General features: G+C 37.3%; 1 protein-coding gene across 1 annotated transcript; it reads right to left on the bottom strand.

The window, feature by feature from the left end:
• Positions 1-8,677: 8,677 nt before the first annotated feature.
• On the bottom strand, positions 8,678-22,416 carry LOC104111679 (condensin complex subunit 2). The gene is made up of 13 exons (XM_009621427.4): positions 21,838-22,416; positions 21,656-21,757; positions 21,219-21,336; positions 20,714-20,787; positions 20,570-20,630; positions 20,279-20,479; positions 19,880-20,163; positions 19,629-19,773; positions 19,265-19,515; positions 19,152-19,182; positions 11,649-11,800; positions 10,499-10,600; positions 8,678-9,260 (listed from the first exon to the last, which is right to left on the bottom strand). Exons 1-13 carry the CDS (start codon positions 22,063-22,065, stop codon positions 9,045-9,047), a joined length of 1,965 nt encoding a protein of 654 aa, XP_009619722.1. The 5' UTR covers positions 22,066-22,416; the 3' UTR covers positions 8,678-9,044.
• Positions 22,417-22,946: the final 530 nt, after the last annotated feature.

Raw genomic sequence — 22,946 nt, 5'->3', positions numbered from 1 at the left:
AATAATATTTTACAAATTTAACACTTTGTCTCAATACCAACTTTTAAATGTCAAATACTTCATTTTAATAATAAATCAATTAAGAAATTCAACCCTCAAATAACGAACACAGAATAAAAGAAACAAAGCTTCTTAGCAGGAAAAGGTAAGGCAAATTTAAAATGTAAAAAATGATGATGAATATAACCAGATAAAATAATTTAATTAATATGTAACAGAGATCCACAATTTAAAACCAGAGTTTTTACATTTAGCCTGTGTACACACTCGTCACCTCGCGTACACGACTTTTAACACATTACAATTTTTATGACATTACCAATCCTAAGGGGAATTTCCCCCACATAAGGTTAGACAAGTCACTTACCTCGAATCTCGCTCAATCAATCGATAAGATGTATTACCCTCGATTTTCTGACTTCGAATGGCCAAAATCTTTCACTGTAGCAAATTTCTTTGAGAATTGAATAATGGAGCACCCCAAAGCAAACAACGGTACAACAAAATGATCTGCTCTAAAAGAAGTGCAACAGTAAGCTCCGATCAAAATATTTCTGAACTTGAACCGTGACCGGAGTTCGAATAGGAGACTCTTCGGCGACGACCTCGAGCACAGAGCTTCACGAGATTAATGAAAGATTTTGGAGTTGTTTTCTCGGCGAAAAATGGCAGCGATTTGATCTGTTGTTTTTGAACATTTTTTGGACTATTTTGTCGGTGTTTTGGGAAGCTATTTTCAGCGTTTTTGGGGCTGTTTTGGGGGTAGATTTTTCTGCTGATTTTGCAGGAGATTTTCGTTGGAAAAACGAGTTGTTTTTTAGGTCATTTTTTGGACTGTTTTATGGGAGATTTCGGGATGAAATTTGCAGATTTTAGATATGGTTTTGCTGGGTTTTGGTGATGGAAAACAGGGGCTGTTTTGGGGTTGTTTTCAGGTTGGAGTTTGGTGCATTTATGGGTGTTCTTTGTAGAGCTTTACATGGTATTTTGAGGGAATTTTGGACTGATTTTTCATGGAGGAAGAAGTGTGCCTTTTGTTAAATAAAGAGGAGCAGACTAGCCTTTTTTTTCGTTTTTCTCACTTTCTCTCTAATATGCAAAGAATGTCCAAATTTGATCCCTTAACCATCCGAAACTTACCGAGATCCACGGAACCTCAACCAAATATACCAATAAGTTTCAAAACATCATACGAACTTAGTTGAAGTCTCAAATCATATCAAACAATGCTAAAAACATGAATCTTACCCCAGTTCAAGTTTAATGAAACTAAGAAATTCTAACTTCTACATTCGATGCTGAAACCTACCAAATCAAGTCCGATTGACCTCAAATTTTGCACACAAGTCATAAATGATATAACGGGCTTATAAAAATTTTAATAATTGGATTCCGACCCCGATATCAAAAAGTCAACTCCCCGGTCAAACTTCCAAACTTAAAATTTTATTTTAGCCATTTCAAGCCTAATTTAACTATGAACTTCCAAGAAATTTTACGGACATGCTCCTAAGTACAAAATTACCAAACGGAGCTATTGAAATAATCAAATCTCTATTCCGGGGTCGTTTACATATATGTGAAAATCCGACCAACTATTTCAACTTAAGCTTTCAATCTTGAGACTAAGTGTCTCAATTCATTCTAAAATCTTTCAGGACTCGAACTGACTATCCTCGCAAATCATATAACAACTATAAGTTACAAAATGAGCAATAAATGGGGGAACGAGGCTACAACTCTCAAAATGACTAGCTGGGTCGTTACATGTGGTTGAATACTATAGTACCTCCAGATAAGTTAACTCTCTCTCTCCACTATTTACTTCTGACTGATGCTGGAGAACCAGAGCATTTTGTTGAAGCAATGCAGGTGATAAGCTCTGATAAGTGGAAGCTAGCCATGAAAGAAGAGATGAATTCTCTTCAAAAGAATAAAACATAGATACTTACAGAGTTACCAAAAGGAAAGAAGGCATTGCAAAACAAGTGGGTCTACTGGGTCAAGGAAGTGCATGATGGTAAGAAGAGATACAAAGCACAATTAGTAGTAAAAGGCTTTCAGCAGAAGGAATGGATTGACTACACCGAGATCTTCTCTCATGTAGTCAAATTAACTACTATCAGGTTGGTGCTAAGTATCGTAGCTGCAAAAAAATTGCATTTGGAGCAGCTAGATGTTAAAACTTCTTTCTTGCATGGTGACCTTGAAGAAGACATCTACATGAAGCAACCTAAAGGTTTTCAAGTTTCTGGTAAAGAAAACCTTGTGTGTAAGTTACAGAAGAGTTTGTATGGTTTGAAACAAGCACCCCAACAATTGTACAAGAAATTTGATGGATTCATGCATAATAACGGTTTCACACGATGTGAGATGGACCATTATTGTTATATCAAAAATCTTTATAAATCCTATATCATTTTACTATTGTACGTTAATGATATGTTAACTGCATGATCTAGCATAAATGAGATCAACATGGTTTAGCAACAACTGGTGGGGAGTTTGAAATGAAAGACTTAGGACTATCTAAGCAAATGCTTGGGATGAGAATTAGTAGAAACGGGTCTGAAAGAACCTTAAAATTGTCTCAAGAAAAGTACATATAGAAGGTGCTAAGCAGGTTCAGTCTTCATGATGCAAAGACCAGAAGCACTCTACTCGGAAGCCATCTTAATCCGTCGAAGGACCAATCACCTAATACAGATGAAGAAAAGAAGTACATGTCCAACGTTCCATATGCTTCAGCAGTAGGAAGTTTGATGTATGCTATGGTTTGTACTAGACCTGACATAGCCCATGCAGTTGGAGTTGTCGGTAGATACATGTCAAATCCAGGAAAGGAGCATTGGGAAGGTGTAAAATAGATATTGCGATATCTCAAAGGCGCCTTAGGTATGGCACTTTATTTTAAAAGGAGCAATATTATCTTACAAGGTTTTGCTGATGCAAATTTAGGCGGCGATTTGGATAGTCAAAAAAGTACCACAGGCTACGTGTTCACCTTGGGTGGTACTGCTGTTAGCTTGATGTCCAGACTTCAGAAAAGTATTGCTCTATCTACCACTGAAGCAGAATACATGGCAATCTTAGAAGCTGGAAAAGAGATGATTTGGGTTAAGAATTTTCTTTAAAAGCTAGGTAAAGAGCGAGACAATTGTGAGCTTTTAAGCAATAGCCAGAGTGCAATTCATCTTTCCAAGAATCCAGTGTTTCATTCAAGATCGAAGCATATCTAGTTGAGGTATCATCATATCCGAGAGTTGATAAGTGAATAAAGTATTTCCCTGTAGAAGATACTAGGATCAAAGAACTTGTTAGACATGTTGACTAAAGTTGTCGGTGTTGACAAATTGAGGCTATGCACTGCCTCAGTTATCCTTCAAGACGAAAGCGTTAAGGCGCCACTAAAGAATAGCAAATCTTTTTTTTAATTTCTTTCTTGATGTAACATAGGTTTGAAGAGGAGATTGATAGTAGCAAATCTGTTATTGTTTATGAAAGAAAGAAAAGTAGACAAAACAAAAAGAAAAAAAAATCAAAAAGAAATGAACTTATAATGTAAGCGCTTACATCGGCATTCTTATGATGTATGCGCTTACATCGGCATTCCTATGATGTAAGCGCTTACCTCGGTAGGGCATTCAAATGCCTATAAAATGGGTATGCATTTTCATTTGTTAATTATCTCTTAGCTTCTTCTTTCTCTCTTCAATTAATAAAGAGTTATTCTTTGTGTGGCCGTGGAGTAGGCAAAATTTCCGAACCACGTAAATCTTGTCTTGTCTTGTCTTGTGCAATTTATTGCTTCTCTTTCAAATATTTTTCCCTTCTATTAGCCTGACACGTTTCCCAACAACTAGTATCAGAGCACAAAAAATGTAATTCTGGTAGAAAAGTACGGTACTGGTGCAGGTACTATTCACAAGAATAGTGCGACACTATTGATCATCATTACTATTCACAGGCGCTATTTACATAAATTTTGTTTTGTGAAAATGGCATCGAAAGAAGGGAAGGTTAAGATTGACAAGTTCAATGGCAAAGATTTTGGATTCTGAAAAATGCAAATAGAGGATTATTTGTACTAGAAAAAATTACACTTACCTCTGACCGAGGTAAAACCAGAGACTATGGCCAAAGCGGATTGGGGTTTATTAGATCGCCAAGCTCTTAGTATGATTCGTTTGATGCTAACACGAAATGTGGCATTTAACATCATTAATAAGAAGACCAATGCAGGCCTGATGAAGGCGTTATCAAATATGTACGAGAAGTCATCTGCTTCAAATAAAATCTATTTGATGCGTCGATTATTCAACTTAAAGATGACAGAAGGTGGATCTGTCACGGAACATATCAATGCGTTTAGTGTAATATTAACTCACTTGAGTTCTGTCAGCTTAACATTCGATGACGAAGTCAAAGCATTGATTCTACTATCATCTCTATCGGAGAGTTGGTTTGCAACAGTAACTGTAGTTAGCAGTTCATCGGGAAGTACCAAACTCAAATTGGATGATATTAGAGACTTGGTTCTAAGTGAAGATATTCACTGGAGAGAATCAAGTGATTCCCCAGGATCTGCTTTGAATACCGAAAGCAGGGGGAGAAATAACCAAAGAGGACAAAGTCATGGTCGTGGTAGATCAAAGTCAAGGAGAAGAGGGCAATTCAAAAATCGCAAAGACATTATGTTTTGGAATTGCGATAAAAGGGGTCACTACAGTAGTCAGTGTAGAGGGCCAAAGAAGAAGAAGAATGATCAATACAAGGATGATAATTCAGCAAATGCAATTGCTGAACAAGTCGGTGATGCACTAATTTGTTGTGAGACAGTCCAGTCGAATCTTGGATTCTCGACCCAGGTGCATCCTTTCACTCTACATCATGCAAAGAATTATTGCATAATTATATTGTTGGAAATTTTGGGAAAATTTATCTAGCAGACGTCGAACCTCTGGACATTGTCGGGAAAGGTGAAGTTCATATAAAGACTTCACAAGGCACGCTATGAAAATTGTAAAATGTCCAATATGTTCCTGGCCTCAAGAAAAATCTGATATATATGGGTCAGATTGACAGTGAAGGATATACAACAACATTCGGTAACGGATTGTGGAAGATAACCAAAGAAAATTTGGTTGTGGCACGAGGCTTCAAGAATGGAACACTATATGCAACTGCAATACAGAGATATACTATAGCAACAGTTGATCATGGTCGTGATAAAACATTGTGGCACTGGAGGCTCGGGCATATGAGTGAGAAAGGAATGAAGTTATTGGCATCCAAAGAAAATTTGCCAAACCTAAAGCATGTTGAATTAGGTTTGTGCGAAGATTGCATTTATGGGAAACAAAAGAGAGTTAGTTTCTCAAAGGTGGGAAGGACGCCAAAGAAAGAGAAGCTGGAACTAGTGCATATATATGTGTGGGGACCAACACATGTAACTTCTCTGGGAGGCTCACGCTATTATGTCACCTTCAATGATGATTCCACTAGAAAGGTATGGGTTTATTTTCTGAAAAATAAATCTGATACGTTTGTTACCTTTAAAAGATGGAAAGTTGAAGTTGAAAATCAGACAAGTCTAAAGTTAAAATGTCTGAAGTGTGACAATGGAGGAGAGTATGATAGTCAAGAGTTTAAAGCATTTTGCTCTGAGAATGGATCAGAATGATCAAGACAGTTCCTGGAACACTGAAACAAAATGGTGTTACTGAGAGAATGAATAGAACCCTAAATGAACGAGCCAGAAGTATGAGAATACATTCTGGATTGCCGAAGTATTTTTGGGCTGAGGCTGTTAACATGACAGCTTACCTCATAAACAGGGGACCCTTTATACCGCTGGATTTTGAAATTCCCGAGGACATATGGACAGGAAAGGAGGTAACTCTCTCACATCTGAAATTTTTTGATTATGTTGCTTATGTGCATGTAAACTCTAATGATAGAGATAAGCTTGATCCTAAGGCCAAGAAATGTTTCTTTATTGTCCATGGTGATGATAATTTTGGTTATCGATTTTGGGATGATCAGAATAGAAAGATCCTAAGACACAAGAATGTCACATTTAATGAAAATGTGATGTACAAAGACAAGCTTGAAGTAGAACCAACCAGCACTAGTAGACAGACATCTGAAATAGTTGAGTTAGAAGAAATCTCAGAAAATGAAGTGGCTAGAGAGACTACAACTGGATCTGAAATTGAAGATACCGAACCAGAAGCCGAATCTGGATCAGAATCAAAACCAAAACCAGAGATAGAATCAGATGGAGAACCAAATCTGTAGTCAGGATTTGAATCAAATTCGGGATCAGTTAATCCTGTACCTACATTAGGGAGATCTAAAAGAGTTACGAATGCTCCAGATAGGCTAACTCTCTCTCTCTCCACTATTTACTTCTCACTGATGTTGGAGAACAAGAGCATTTTGTTGAAGTAATGCAGGTGATAAGCTCTGATAAGTGGAAGCTAGCCATGAAAGAAGAGATGAATTCTCTTCAAAAGAATAAAATATGGATACTTACAGAGTTACCAAAAGTAAATAAGGCATTGCAAAACAAGTGGATGTACAGGATCAAGGAAGAGCATGATGGTAAGAAGAGATACAAAGCACGATTAGTAGTAAAAGGCTTTCAGCAGAAGGAAGGGATTGACTACACCGAGATCTTCTCTCATGTAGTCAAATTAACTACTATCATGTTGGTGCTAAGTATCGTAGCTGCAGAAAATTTGCATTTGGAGCAGCTACATGTTAAAACTGCTTTCTTGCATTGTGACCTTGAAGAAGACATCTACATGAAGCAACCTGAAGGTTTTCAAGTTTCTGGTAAAGAAAACCTTATGTGTAAGTTATAGAAGAGTTTGTATGGTTTGAAACAAGCACCCCGACAATTGTACAAGAAATTTGATGGATTCATGCATAATAACGGTTTCACACGATGTGAGATGGACCATTATTATTATATCAAAAATCTTTATAAAGCCTATATCATTTTACTATTGTACGTTAATGATATGTTAACTGCATGATCTAGCATAAATGAGATCAACATGGTTAAGCAACAACTGGTGGGGAGTTTGAAATGAAAGACTTAGGACCATCTAAGCAAATGCTTGGTATGAGGATTAGCAGAAACAGGTCTGAAAGAACCTTAAAATTGTCTCAAGAAAAGTACATACAGAAGGTGCTAAGCAGGTTCAGTCTTCATGATGCAAAGACCAGAAGCACTCTACTCGGAAGCCATCTTAATCCGTTGAAGGACCAATCACCTAATACAGATGAAGAAAAGAAGTACATGTCCAACGTTCCATATGCTTCAGCAGTAGGAAGTTTGATGTATGTTATGGTTTGCACTAGACCTGACATAGCCCATGCAGTTGGAGTTGTCGGTAGATACATGTCAAATCCAGGAAATGAGCATTGGGAAGGTGTAAAATGGATATTGCGATATCTCAAAAGCGCCTCAGGTATGGCACTTTGTTTTAAAAGGAGCAATATTATCTTATAAGGTTTTGCTGATGCAAATTTAGGCGGCGATCTGGATAGTCAAAAAAGTACCACAGGCTACGTGTTCACCTTGGGTGGTACTGTTGTTAGCTTGATGTCCAGACTTCAGAAAAGTGTTGCTCTATCTACCACTGAAGCAGAATACATGGCAATCTTACAAGCTCGAAAAGAGATGATTTGGGTCAAGAATTTTCTTAAAAAGCTAGGTAAAGAGCGAGACAATTGTGAGCTTTTAAGCAATAGCCAGAGTGCAATTCATCTTTCCAAGAATCCATTGTTTCATGCAAGATCGAAGCATATCGAGCTGAGGTATCATCATATCCGAGAGTTGATAAGTGAATAAAGTCTTTCCTTGCAGAAGATACGAGGATCAATGAACCCGTTAGACATGTTGACCAAAGTTGTCGGTGTTGACAAACTGAGGCTATGCACTGCCTTAGTTAGCCTTCAAGATTGATAGCGTGAAGGCGCCACCAAAAAATAGCAAATCTTTTTTTCAATTTCTTTCTTGATGTAACATAGGTTTGAGGGGGAGATTGATAGTAGCAAATATGTTGTTGTTTGTGAAAGAAAGAAAAATAGACAAAACAAAACAAAAAAATCAAAAAGAGATGAACTTATGATGTAAGCGCTTACATCGGCATTCCTATGATGTAAGCGCTTACCTCGGCAGGGCATTCAAATGCCTATAAAACGAATATGCATTTTTCATTTGCAAATCATCGCTCAACTTCTTCGTTCTCTCTTCAATTAATAAAGAGTTATTCTTTGTGTGGCCGTGGAGTAGGTAAAATTGCCGAACAACGTAAATCTTGTCTTGTCTTGTACAATTCATTGCTTCTCTTTCAAATATTTTTCCTTTCTATTAGCATGACACGTTTCCCAACACTATACACTTGAGATCAGCCAGATTTCCAAAATTGTTTTTATTCTGATTTTTAGCACGATCATGCTTGGATGGTTTTACATGAGAAAACCAAAAGTTTACTAAGTAGTACATGTTATTTATCTATATCGTTGTTTGTTCATAGTAATAATGTTTTTAGCTCTATCGGCATAATCTTTTACCTTTGTTATATTAGCACTATGAATTGAGTTGTTGTAGTAAAGATGGGGAAATTGATAAAACAACTCTTATGACATTCGGATTGTCCAGTGGCCCAACTCATGCCACGGGTGAACCGTGACTGAGATCATTTATTGGTAAATTTAACCCATGAGATAGCCACAAAAAACCCAAGAGAATAACAAGATCACAGACTACATAAATAAACACCGCACCCCGAGACTGCATCTACACAGATTACTGGTAGTCAACTCGAGGACAAGAATGACCACAAGGATAGTGGTTACATTCATAACTGTTTGTTGGTATCTAATTAACCTAGAACTTGGAAATGCAATAAAAGACATTCACACCAGTATCCTGCACTGCTCCATCCCAGAAAGGAAAGTAGCATGTGCAATAAATGAAAGGCCAATCTACATCTGATATACATTACAGTAGTAAAAGCAAGGATTGCTTAGGCCACAGCATTAGGGAGACTATTGTTGTGAGCTTCGAGCTGTATACTGAGGTCATCCAAGTTGACACAACCTTGTATCCGTAATCCATGTTCATTTGCAAGATGCAACAAGCAAATAAAGCATAAATGTGGAGATCGAGCCTCAATCGATGCTGACGCTCTGCATTCATTTGGTAAAGCAGCCAAGATGTGCTTGAAAGATACACTTTCTTCCTGCATATTATGATGTGAATGAATATAGATGTCTGATAAACAAGCTAAAAAGTAAACAAATAAAGCCCCGTCGATTAGAATGTCATGCTGATCAATGATGAGAGCACAAGCCTTGAAAACCGCTTAACAAAATGAGTCTTTAATAGACCTTTAACCATATCTATTAGAAAAGATTGGTAAAAGAAAAAGTTATAATGTCAGACTATTTAGTAGTTCTATAATCACATTAATGACTATGTAGTTATAATCATTTGCTTTACACCTTCCCATCCTATTGAGGGATTCAAGTTGGATCCTCGGTCAATCAGCAAGCTTATTTACAGAAAACAAAAGGATCTTGTGTCTACAGACTTGATTTCCAGGTCAGATATCAAGAAAATTTACATACTTGATTTGTTATCTACAAATTTCCTTCTCATCTAATTAGTTACTGTTATACTGGAGTATGAGATGTAGAGCAAAAGCAGAGTACTATACTCAATTTAGGAGTTAGGAATAAAGGAGAATTAGGTGGTGTTCATGCAAAATCCAGAACAAAGTCCTTCCATCCCAAATGAACCTACACGTTGACATGGTGTGAATTTCTAGCTATGAGTTGAAAATGTACCCCTAAACTTTAAAAGAGAGTCAGGTAAACTACTTTATAATAACAAGTGAAAGAAACTATGGGCAAAAAGATAATTCAGCCCCATTTATTGCCTCCACATTAATTTATATCAAAATCTTTTTGTTTGTGACATCACTAACTGTTTGGCAGAATTTATTGTTCATTTTAAATACAACTTTCATAAGTTCCAAGAATTCAAATTCATTTAACCAATCAACTGTGTACTCTTTGTTTACAGAGAAACGAAACTGTCACAAAACCAATCAACAAAAGATATATATAAGAAGTAATCCTTTAGTTTTAAATAACATATCCACTTTCCAAATGTATGTTACCACAGAAAAAAAATGAATCATTTACTCATCTCTTTACAACCTTTTCACTGGCTATTATATAAGAAGAGCAAAAAAGTAAAATGTTTGGTAAACACTAAATAATAATCTCTCCTTTTCGTTTCATGTGACAGCATCACTAGGCATGGTCTTAAGAAGTCAATTCTATATTATGTTTGTATATTAGTAGAATTCTACATGGGGAAAATGCATAAATCCACTCCAATCCAGGCCAAAATCGGAATCATTTCTGTGTTACCAAGAACACACTGCCAGTGAAGTAAAATGTTTGAACTTACCTTAACTGATGTTTGATTTAATTGGTCCCAAAGTGTTTCCTTAAGCACTTGAACATCTACTTGTTTGGATGTTTTATCATACTGGACTTCAATCTTGTTTACCTGTTAATTCAGACAAGGTAAACTAAGTTTGCTTCAAAAAACGTTCTTCATCTAGCAGATTCTACACCGAGGAACAAAATTATTTTCTCATAGCAACTGCGCAAAGAAAGTTGAAGTTTTTCTGTGGGAATTAAATTTCCATTAAGCAAGCAAAGTGAAAATTTAACATTTTTCTTCCCACAGATTAATTGACAAATAGCATGACTGAGGTTTCTTTTCTTCCTCCTATTTTCAGCCTAAAGAAATAAAGGAACTAATACTCATCAGTTCCTTAAAGGTTCTCACTTTAGCATTGCTATTTCTTTTCAACATAAACAATGACATATTACCAATAGTACCAAACAGCCAAAAAGAAAAAGGAAAAAAAAAATGGGTATAGCAGAGAATTAAAAGATTAGCCAATGGCGTGGAGTTCATAAAAATAAAAAACAGTGAACAGGGTTATTGAAGCAATAGGGCCAGGTAATTGCATAAGATAATATTGGTCATAACCAGTCCAGAACAAGTTGCTTAAATGTTTAGATCACAGTTCTGCAGGAGATCTCAATCTGTATAAATCATACCTTACCTAATGTTGGCCTAAGTGTTAAGTCGATACCAAATTAGGACAACATCTTCAACTCTTTTGCTTCGATTCTATTTGAGCTAAACTAGAGTATGCTTTTAACAACTCTTTTAAACGCTGGTCTTGTGCACACCTCGCCTATTCCCCCAGGTACTTACCACCTCCCACCAGCACATGAACCGGGTAACTTTACGCATCAAGGCTTACGCAAATGGGAAGAAATAACCAAACCTTTTTTTCCTGTGGTTGAATTTTAACCCTAGTCTCCCACGGTTCTCATTCACTTCAGTTAACAACTTTAGTCATCCAAGAAATTGACTTCTGTCATTAAAATAAAATATAATGATCTCTTACCTAATTCTAGGTCAAACCTAATCTAATCAAGTCTTGAGATCCCCACTAGCCTATAGCAATTAAGTTACTATTAGAGGAATCTAGATTACTACAAGTAAATATAGTCAACATTTGAGAGCAGGAACAAACCTGGCGAGGTTGAGAGACAAGTGTACTTGACTCCTCAACATCACTAAATGCATTGCCATCATCAAAAGTATCATCAAAAGCCCCAGGAAATCCACCATCATCATCCCAAGATGGCATAGCTCCAAAATCTTCACTTTGTTGACCGGCTTCATCTAACCAAAGAACCAGGCTAGTCAAGTCACATAATAACAAAAGTTTCATCTGTCACAATATGTTACATTCCTATTTCTGAAGAAAACTAATAAATATGCAGTAACTGGAGTAAGTTATTTCTATAAGCATAGAAGACAACAACAACAATCCAGTAGAATCCCACTAGTGGGGTCTTGCCGTCTGGGGAGGGTAAAGTGTACGCAAACCTTACTCCTACTCCGGAGGGATAGAGAGGTTGTTTACGGGAGACCCTCGGCTCAGAGACAATCTAGGAAATAGTCGAGTAGCCAATAGAGGGCGTTTGTATATACGGAAGAAGGGTTTAGGAAAGATAGCATGGTAAGCACTCTCATAAATCCAACTCAAAAGCAATAGCATAAAATTATTTAAAGCACTTAAAGAATTGTCATCTTTGCTAAGCCACATCTACATTACTGCCCTGGTAGACAAGAGTACCAAGCAAAAATGTATCACTAACGACCCGGCCGGTCGTTTTGAGTGTTGTAGCCCCGTGCTCCCATTTACTGCTTATTTTATGCTCATTTGTTGTTATGTGACTTGACGGGGTAATTGGTTCAGTTCCGGGATGTTTCGGAATGAGTTGAGACACTTAGTCTCAAGGTTGGAAGTTTAAGTTGAAAAGGTTGACCGGATGTTGACTTATGTGTAAATGGCTCCGGAATGGAGTTTTGAGGGTTCTGATAACTCCGTTGGGTGATTTTGGACTGAGGAGTGTGTCCGGATAGTGATTTGGAGATCCGTAGTAGATTTAGGCTTGAAATGACGAAAGTTGGAAAATTAGAAGTTTTGGAAATTGAGAAGTCTGACCGAGAGTTGCCTTTGTGGTTACCGGGATCAGATTTTGGTTCCGGAAGTTGGAATAGGTCTGTTGCGTCATTTATGACTTGTGTGCAAAATTTGAGGTCAATCAGACTTGATTTGATAGGTTTCGGCATATAATGTAGAAGTTAGGAGTTCTTAAGTTCATTAGGCTTGGATTGGGGTGTGATTCGTGTTTTTGATGTTGTTTGATGTAATTTGAGGCTTCGACTAAGTTCGTATGATGTTTTAGGACTTGTTGGTATGTTTGGTTGGGGTTTCGGGGGCCTAAGGTGGATTTCGGATGGTTAACGGAGTGAAATGGAACTTGGAAGACTGCTGAAGTTTGTTGGCGTTCAGGTCGCGATCGCGAAGGCTTGTTTGGGCAGCTAGGATTTTTACTCTACTCGTTTGCGAGTTGAGGGTTGCGATCGCGTAGGTTAGTGAAGAAGTGAATCGCGAACGCGTGGGCTAAGCCGCGTTCGCGAAGAGGAAATGAGGCAGGAGCTGAGTTCGCGCGTTTTGTTTCTTGGCGATCGCGTGAAGAGGGACGCGATCGCATAGGTCTGAGGTGATAGTGCTTTGCGTTAGCGTGGAGATTGTCGCGTTCGCGTAAGTTTAATTTTTGGGCAGCTTAGTTTGTGCTTCGCGATCGCGAAGCATTTTCCGCAATCGCAATTAAGGACTTCTGGACAGAATATTAAATCTCAAAAAATGAGGGTTTGAGTTTATTTCACAATTTGATTTTGGGAGCACGGTTTGAGGCGATTCTTGGAGAGATTTTCAAGAGAGTGATTGGGGTAAGTGATTCTTACTTTGTTTTGGTTAAATTACATGAATATATCTTTGATTTCATCATTTAATTAGTGATTTGGGTTGAACAATTGAGGGAAAATGGAGAAAACTTCTTAGGCCGAATTTTGGGGATTTGAGCGAGATTTGGTGTCAGATTTGAGTAATTTTGATATGATTGGACTCGTGGTTGAATGGGTGTTCGGATTTTGTAACTATCATCGAATTCTGATACATGGGCCCGAGGGTTGACTTTTGATGAAGAACTTGGCATTTTCATATGGAATTGATTCCTATAACTTGAATTGATTGTATCGAATTGTTTGTGGCTAGATTCGAGGCATTCAGAGGCTGATTCGCGATAAAAGGGCTTGTTGGAGTAGAGATTTGCACGGTTTGAGGTAAGTAGCACTTCTAAACTTTGTTCTGAGGGTATGAATCCCTAAAATTACGTGGTATGTGGTTGGTGTTGAGGTGACACGCATGCTAGGTGACGGGCGTGTGGGTGTGCACCGTAGTAATTGTGATTTAGTCGATTCCATGGAACTGTGTAGTTATCTTATCTGAATATTATTACTGTACTCTATGTGTTAGGACACTTGAGTTGTGACTTATGCTAGAAATCATGTTTAGGCTATGTGCTGGTACTATTGGAACTCACAGTGGTCGTTCTTTGCTGTTGAGTTATTTGTTTAATTCAGGGTTGTAAAAAGTGAGCGCCTCCTTGCTTAAAGCGAGAAGCGAAGCGAGCCGAGGTATCTGGCGCTTCTGTTAGCTGAAGCGTAGCAGATTTGCAAAAGCGCTCGCTACTCTTGAAAAAGCGAGAAGCGATGCGAAGCATAAGAAGCGAGCGCTTCTCTTTATAACTGGGCTGCCAACTTATTTATTTAAAAAAGCTAGATTTTTTTAGAACACCATCGAGTAGCAACAACAGAGAAAGAAATAGGCGACTTAGGTTCAAGTTTTCTACACTTTTCAACTTAAGATAATCAAGTTTGGTCCCACGTATGTGATTTCTTCTTACTCCTCCTCCTTTTTCTTTCACTGTTTCAGCGTCCAAACAGCAGTGAAATGCTGGCAATTTTTTTTTCCCTTCAGTTCTTCTTTCTCATTCTTCTCCTCTTCTTCTTCATTTTCTTGCATTGTTTCAGTGATAAAAAGATTGAATTCGTTTCAGTTATACTGCCATTCTCGTATACTTACTGCATTTTTTTCCTATCCTTTATTCTTAGTTCTTATTGCCTTTCTTATATGTTATGTAGTTGTTCTTTTAATGGCACCAAAAGAAAATAGGAAAGACCCGGCTTGGGCTTATTTTGCAAGAGTTAGCGAGACCAACAAGATGGCAATTGGATGTCTTTTTTGTAACAAGATTTCAAATGGGGGAATCTATCGTCAAAAAGCGCGTCTAATCGATGGTGATCCAAACGTCGCATCTTATCCTAAAGTTTCGGCGCATATGAAGGAAGAATTGAAAGCATTCCTTAAAAAAAAGAGTTAAATACTCAAATGCTTCATGAACAAGAACTGCATAATTTTGATGATGACGATGATGAAATAGAAGAAGGTGACGATGGTTCGTCGCTTCCATCAAAATCACAAAAACGGGGAAGGATACAAACAATGTCTTCTAGTTGTGGATCTACTGGTAAGACTAAAGGTCCTATGGATTGTTATTTCCCGCAAAAACCAAGAGATAAGGGAGGGAAAAGTGGTAATCCTAAAAATTGATGCCAAAGCGATTTTGAGGGATCGTACAGTTGCAAATGTATGATGCAGGTCTTCCTTTTAATTGTGTTAATTATACTGACATTTTTTCTGCTTTTATAGAGGTCGTAGGCCAATATGGTCCAGGAATGAAGCCTCCAACTTATCATGAAGTTAGAGGTCCATATCTAAAAAAAGAGGTGGAAGAGACTAACAAAATCGTGGAGGAGCATAAAGTAGAATGGAAGTTTGGTTGTTCTATTATGATGGATAAGTGGACGGCAAGAAATGGAAAAATGATCATCAATATCTTGGTGAATTCTCCTAAGGGAAGCTTGTTTCTTGAGTCCGTTAATGCAAACGACTCTTCTACTGATTCAACCAAAGTGTACTCCTCGTTCAAGAGTACAATACTCTATTGGAGAAGAAAATGTTGTTCAAGTTGTCACGGAAAACGCCAGTGAAAATGTTAAAGCTGGTGATTTGATGTTTGTAGGGTACCCGCATATTTATTGGACTCTGTGTGCAGCACATTGCATTAATTTGATCTTCGGTGACATTTTCAAGGAAAGACCCTTCAGTTCAGTCTTTAATCAGGCAATTAGAGTGCATTTGTATATTGTTCAAAGGCCTTTGTTATTGAATATGATGAAGAGATTCACTAAACAAAGAAGCTTGGAGAGTGCATTCCTATATTGTTCAAGATTTGCTACCGCTTTCTTGACTTTGCATAGGATATATGAGCAAAAAAGCAATTTGAAGAAGTTGTTTGTTTCAGATGAGTACACTAACAGTGCCTATGGAAGGGAACATCGAGGGAGAGAATTTGCAGATATTATGCTTTCTACTTCATTCCGGGGATAAATGGACGGCAAGAAATGGAAAAATGATCATCAATATCTTGGTGAATTCTCCTAAGGGAAGCTTGTTTCTTGAGTCCGTTAATGCAAACGACTCTTCTACTGATTCAACCAAAGTGTACTCCTCGTTCAAGAGTACAATACTCTATTGGAGAAGAAAATGTTGTTCAAGTTGTCACGGAAAACGCCAGTGAAAATGTTAAAGCTGGTGATTTGATGTTTGTAGGGTACCCGCATATTTATTGGACTCTGTGTGCAGCACATTGCATTAATTTGATCTTCGGTGACATTTTCAAGGAAAGACCATTCAGTTCAGTCTTTAATCAGGCAATTAGAGTGCATTTGTATATTGTTCAAAGGCCTTTGTTATTGAATATGATGAAGAGATTCACTAAACAAAGAAGCTTGGAGAGTGCATTCCTATATTGTTCAAGATTTGCTACCGCTTTCTTGACTTTGCATAGGATATATGAGCAAAAAAGCAATTTGAAGAAGTTGTTTGTTTCAGATGAGTACACTAACAGTGCCTATGGAAGGGAACATCGAGGGAGAGAATTTGCAGATATTATGCTTTCTACTTCATTCCGGAACAATGTGGTTCATGCATTGAAGATTGGTGGTACTTTAGTTAAAGTGCTTCGCTTGGTGGATGGGGAGCAAAGACCACGAATAGGCTACCTTTACGAAGCAATGGATAGGGCAAAAGAGGCTATTCGAGACTCTTTTAGCGATAAAAAAAAATATAAAAGAGTCTTTGAGATGATAGATAAAAGGTGGAGCAGTCAGATTCATCGCCCTTTGCATGCAGCTGGACTTGTTTTGAACCCGGAACTGTTTTATGACAATGAAGAGATGATTATAGGAGATGAAGAATTGTGGAGTGGAAACATTGAATGTATTGAGAAGTTGATACCTGAAGAATCCGTGCAAGATAAAATAACAGAGCAATTTAGTATTTATAGGAATGTTGAGCAACTTTTTGGAAAATACATAGCTATTAGACAAAGAAAGATGAAGTCACCAGGTGAGCGAGTGTTTATATGTTGCTTTATAGTTAATAAGTTATTTCTTTATAAATATTATGTTTTGAATGTTTGTTCTACTTCTACAGTTGAATGGTGGAAGCAATGTGGCCATTCCACTCCAGAATTACAAAAGTTTGCCATCAAGGTTCTAAGTCTAACGTGTAGCTCATTCGGGTGTGAAAGGAATTGGAGCGTGTTTGAACATGTAAGAACTAAGAAGAAAGATTTAATATATTGAGATAATTAAATTATATCTCAATTGTCCTAATCTTACTAATTACTTATTATTTGCAGACTTATACCAAAAAGAGGAACAAACTAACCTTGAAGTGTGTCAATGATCTAGTCTTCATAAAGTACAATAGAACATTGAGGCATCGTTACAACACTCGCAATGTAATTGATCCAATTAGTTTGGACAACATCGATGATGCTAATGAATGGATAACTAGAGTCCCGAAAAATCATGCAGATGAAGAAGTATTTGAGGAAACTTCTGATTTCACTTAGGGTGATGTTGCCGAGGCGCAGAATTGGGGAGAAGATTTATGGTTTGAGGGAGAGTACCTCAACTTCAAGCTCACAGAGAAAGGGAAAAGAAGCAGCTACTTTGTCCCTAGTTGATGAAGAAGAAGAAGAAGAAGTTGAAGAAGATGACGAGCAATATAATAATGATAGTGGAATACAAGAATTTGACAATCTTGTAGAAGAATAGGATACTCATTTTGTGCTTTAATTGATGTTACTCTTTATTTTTTACATTGAAGTATTGAACATTTGCTTACAGTTACATGTGTTGTCTATGCAGTATTTATTTTAATATTTTTTTTAAATTCCGCTTCACTTCAAAAAAGCGAACACTTCGCTTCTCGCTTCTTACTTTAAATGGTTTGTCGTTTTTACTCGCTTCACGCTCTTCACAACACTGGCTTAATTGCAGTTATGTACTTAGTCGCATTCATCATTGCATATCATATCTCAGTCTCTATTATCATACATCGTCACATCATGTATCATTGATTTGGGTTGCTTAGCATGAGTGCTATGAGCCCGAGAGACTGAAGAGATTGATGACTGAGTGAAGCCGAGGGCCTGTGTGTGAGTGATAGTTATGGGATCGTTTTGCACGCCGCAACAGGCTTTATTGATTCATGCCATGATTGGCTTATTATTACGGTTGGGCTGGATCTGCCCCTCCGGAGTCTGCACACCCACAGTGAGCGCAGTTGCTATTGATTCACGATATTTGATTCGGGCTGGATCTGCTCTGTACAGTGCTGAGTGATTAAGAGTGATGAGTGAGAATTGAGACAATCAGGTTGAGTACTCCGAGAGTGTGAGTACGTGAGGCTTTCATTGTGTTGCATCACATATGATATGCATATTGGCTTGTAGATATAGAGATGTCATATTCCTCATATCTGTTCTGAGTTTAATTGCTAAACCTGGAAGCATGTCTACATTCCTGTACTGGAACCTAGATATTACTGTCATATGTTCTGTAAATTTCCAAACTGTTTAATTATGTATTTGGACTGTATTGTTCGGACTCGTCACTGCTTTCAGTCCAAAGGTTAGACTTGTTACTTATTGAGTTGGTTGTACTCACGCTACACCCTGCACTTCGTGTGCAGATCCATGTGTTTCCGGACACGGTGATCGTTGATCTCAGAGTTTTCATCCGTTCGGAGACTATCGAGGCAGCTACCTTAGCGTCCACAGATCTTGACTCTCCTCCCCTATCCCTCAGTTTTACTTATTAAGTTCTATTTTCTTAGACAGTGTATCAGACTATGTGTTTGTATAGATGCTCATGTACTCAGTGACACCCGATTTTTGGGAAATTCTGTATTGAGCTGTGACGTTTTCATTTAGTTTTATGAGACTTTTACTTAAGCTTATTTCCATATATTTTAAATTTCAAGATGTTGGTATGTGTGAGTTGTCGGCTTGCCTAGTATCATGATAGGTGTCATCACGGCACTTGGGATTTTGGGTCGTGACAGTATCTGAATCAAGATTCAACATTTGCAATATGAAATCAATTCGCTGCAACAAAATCTATTACCATAAATGTTATACATGTCCTCAATTATAACAAAGTACAAAAGTTTAACAACAGCAGATGGGCATAAAAGTTATCTCACCTGGTACTTTCTTTCCTTTCCTTCCGAGGCACTAAGGCAAGAGAATATAGGCAATCAGAATATTTTTAAGGTAATCAGCAGATAATAAACTCATCAAAGTAACTAGAGTTTACCGTGACATTGGGTCGGAGAAACAGCTTCACAAGATTCTCAGGTTGATAATGACAATCTTCTGGAAGTAACCTGTTACACGGTGTTCTATTTGCTGGAAGGAGTAGTAACTTGGGATTCTTTGGAGGAGCAAAGACATGCGATAGATCAGTGTCCAATGCTTTTGTGAAAGAAATTTCAGGTTCTGTTTTTCTGCTCTTTGTTTTCTTAGTCCTTACTGGTGATCCATCTTCCTTGCAAGGCTCCTCTGAGACTGAATGTGATGAGTTATTAAACACCAAAGAAACTTAAATTGCTAGAGATTTCTACCATGATAAGAGAGATGAAAAAGTTAAAATTCCTTTTGGAAGTCCTAAAAAAGCTTACCTTTCACCTTCCGATACTTCCAATGATCAGGACCAGCCCAGGAATTGTGCTTCGAAGAAAATCCTAAACTTAAAAACAAGTAATCATCAACTCTCTCAGATCTGTCATCATCCTCAGCATCGGGAAAAGTAAATGGTTCACTGCCCTGCAAGACAAAGCCCAAAGAAATACCAGATTTCAATTGTTCTCTTTTCAAAGGCCTCAACTACAAATTAGTGTTGAAGGCAGCAACAAATAAGTGTGCTTGCCACCTCCTGTTGGCTTGATGAAATTTGATCAACATCCTGAGAGCCTTGCTCTGCCACATCTATTCCATCATCATGATCCATTGGCCAGGCTCCACAATTGTCAAATGCACCATCATCAACAACATCTAGGCCAAACGATTCAGAAGTTTGTTCTGGTGAAAGCTGGCCAGAAAAATCTGTTTCAGCTGGAACCTGCATCTCTCCACTGAATTGACAAATCATATGCCTCAGACTCGGTGATATCTCGTCCTTCTTGGGCATATTCAATACCATTTCTTCAACACAATCTATACTAACAGAAAAAATTTATAACAATCAATTGATAGTGGCCCACACAATGGAACTTCCACCATCTAAATACAAAAAGAACCCAAAACCACGTATAATTCCAAAGCCACAAACCTTTAGCAAAACATATATCAATGGAATCTGTTCTATCATTCTGAATTGCTTCTGGTATTGACTTCCCAGGTATCTCGCATGAATCGAAAAGGACACTGCAAGTACCATAGATTCCTAGGTTATTCAACAAAAGACCCTTTGCACCACCTTCATCAAACTGAGCTGATGTCTGATGATAAAGAGGGTCAACAGCAAAAGCGGCTGCAAAATAGACAAATTAACCGTTTATAAAGTGAAAAAGGATAAATTCAGCCAAAGAATAAAAATATCAAAGATAAGAAGCATGTATACCATCAAATTTCTTCACATTGATAGAATCGAATGATGACTCTAGTGTTGATAAAGGTGATAACTGCAATTGTCACTCAAATTAGTTTAGGAACAAGAAATCATTTTGCGTTTGTCATAAATAGAGGAAGAATGTTAAGTATTAACCTTTTTTTCTTGCTCTTCTCTGGGATGACCTTCCTCCTGGTCATTTTCAGCATTGGCATCCTCTACAACAGGATCTGGCATACAAGCAAAATATTAAGAGATAGAAGAATAAATGCACCAAGCGTCTACGTGACTCCGCAAACATTCAGTACACACCTAAGAAGAAGAGAGAGAGAGAGAGAGAGAGAACAATGTCGAGAAAGGTTTGGAAGCATAAAATAATTAGATCAAAAAGATAAAGAGTCATTCCAATATTTTGAATGCCTTAGCATGATAAGGCACAAGATTTAAAAAGAGAAAATAAAAGAGGAAATAAATTTTGATTCACGAAGTATTCTTCAGGGAAGATTCAAACTAGAAAGAGAACGTAATTTGGAAAAATAACAAACATTAAAAAAAATTAAGCTTAAAGAAAGCTACCAATGACGTAGAATTATTCTTACAAGGCAGTACCCTGCTAGAAACCTGATAAAGAGTTCATTGTATGCACAAAAACAAAACATACCTTGATCATTTCCTTTACCAACACGATTGATTCCTCCAAGAACTTTATATGCCTCTGAATGTACTGAGTCCACCCTCATTGAGTAAATCTTAACTCCAGCCTCAAGGGTACAACTAGCCTAAAATCATAAAATCACAAATAGCAAACAAACATGTCAGCATAGTATGTTTGTGCCTGCAACATGAGAAAGTTATGATTTTAAGGTTAGAACGTCGTGGTTTGCATTTTATATGTTACAAAGTGCAATAGGATGGCATCATATCCATCGGCCATTGCCATTGCTCGTGCACGAAATTCAGTGGAACATCCAACTAAGTGTACATTCATACTTAAGTTTGAACCTTTAAACACCCCCACCACCATCACCACCCCCCAAAAAAAAACGGAATAACCAGAACTAAAAAAATTGTATCTGCGTGATAAGATCAAAAAGCTACCTTCTGAAAGTTGGTCTCAGAATCATTCTCTTGTTCAACTTTAACGATTTCGCATAGATGATCAATCAAACCTAGCTCCCAAGTATTCTTCTGATTAATTTTCTGTTTCCAAGTAGAAATAAAAGTCAAAAATGAATATTCATCTACAAGGAAATGTGAACAAAACTTAGAAGAAATGAGACATTTTCACTGGCGAGTTTGATGCAATTCTGGAAGAGTTCGAGAATCTGCTGCTCGTCAAGACAAGTAGATGGCGGAGGCGGGACAGGGAGAGGTTTGCGACGGATGACGGCAGCACGGGCGGCGCGTGCTCGAGCACGTTCAAGCTTGTCATCATTGGAGCCCAAGACAAATTTTGTCGGAGAAAATGGGCCTTTCTGTTTGGTATTAGGGCTTAGGGTTTCGGCCATTGCTGTTGTCAGTTTACAGATTTAGTGGACTTTACGGTCGCCGGAAGTGAACCGGAAAAGTGGTGTGTGGTGTAATTTTGAAAGTGTGCGCCGGTGGATGTTTCCTGTGGGGGGGAGGGGGTGTGGAGAATGGAGCTTCTGATTATCGGCCGGATCTGGGAAAGTGATTTGAGTTTTCCCACCTTCTGAAATTTTGAATTTGGGACGCTATGGGAAAGCAATTTATAACCTGTTTTTATTTATTTTTTTCCTTAGAATCATTTTTTTATCTAACTTGATATGTTTGACCAAGCTTTTTTTGGGGGAAAAAATGCTTTTGGGAAGAAGCAAAAGCAGTTTTTCAGAAACAGAAAAAAATAGTTTATTCCCAAAAGCAGAAACAGAAGCAGTTTTAACTTTTTTTCTTAACAAAATATGAGTAGTATTTACCAAAATAACCGTTAAACATAATACTTAACATATTAATGTATAAATATTTCTTATTATTTTTAGGATAACTTACTATTATATAGTTACTTTAGGGGTGAATGCTTTTATATTTGTTGAATTATTTTTAATATATTTAATTTATATTAAAAGAATTAAGTACTTTTAAATTTTATTTTCATATTTTATTTAAATAAAATGAAAAGATTTAATTATTGCCTGTAATAATAAATTTTTAAGATTATTTATTTACTTATAATATGAATTATTAAATACATTTATTCATATCCTTATTCGTAATTTGATACTTAAAAGCACTTTCTGAAAAGTTTGGCCAAACACAAATTATTGCTCAAAAGTGATTTTCAGAATGATTAGCCAAACACAAACTGCTTCTTTTCAAAAATACTTTTTTCAAAAGCAATTTTAAAAAAAAATATTTCTCAAATTAACCC

This window comes from Nicotiana tomentosiformis, chromosome 7 (genome assembly GCF_000390325.3).
Source record: "Nicotiana tomentosiformis chromosome 7, ASM39032v3, whole genome shotgun sequence".
Taxonomy (NCBI): Eukaryota; Viridiplantae; Streptophyta; class Magnoliopsida; order Solanales; family Solanaceae; genus Nicotiana; species Nicotiana tomentosiformis.
This window is presented reverse-complemented; position numbering and strand designations above follow the sequence as displayed.

Coding starts and splice junctions, on each gene's coding strand:
- LOC104111679 (XM_009621427.4), bottom strand. CDS start 22,065: ATGGCCGAAACCCTAAGCCCTAATACCAAACAGAAAGGCCCATTTTCT. Junction 21,337..21,655: donor CTGAGACCAACTTTCAGAAG/GTAGCTTTTTGA, acceptor TTATGATTTTAG/GCTAGTTGTACCCTTGAGGC. Junction 19,516..19,628: donor GAAGTATCGGAAGGTGAAAG/GTAAGCTTTTTT, acceptor CATCACATTCAG/TCTCAGAGGAGCCTTGCAAG.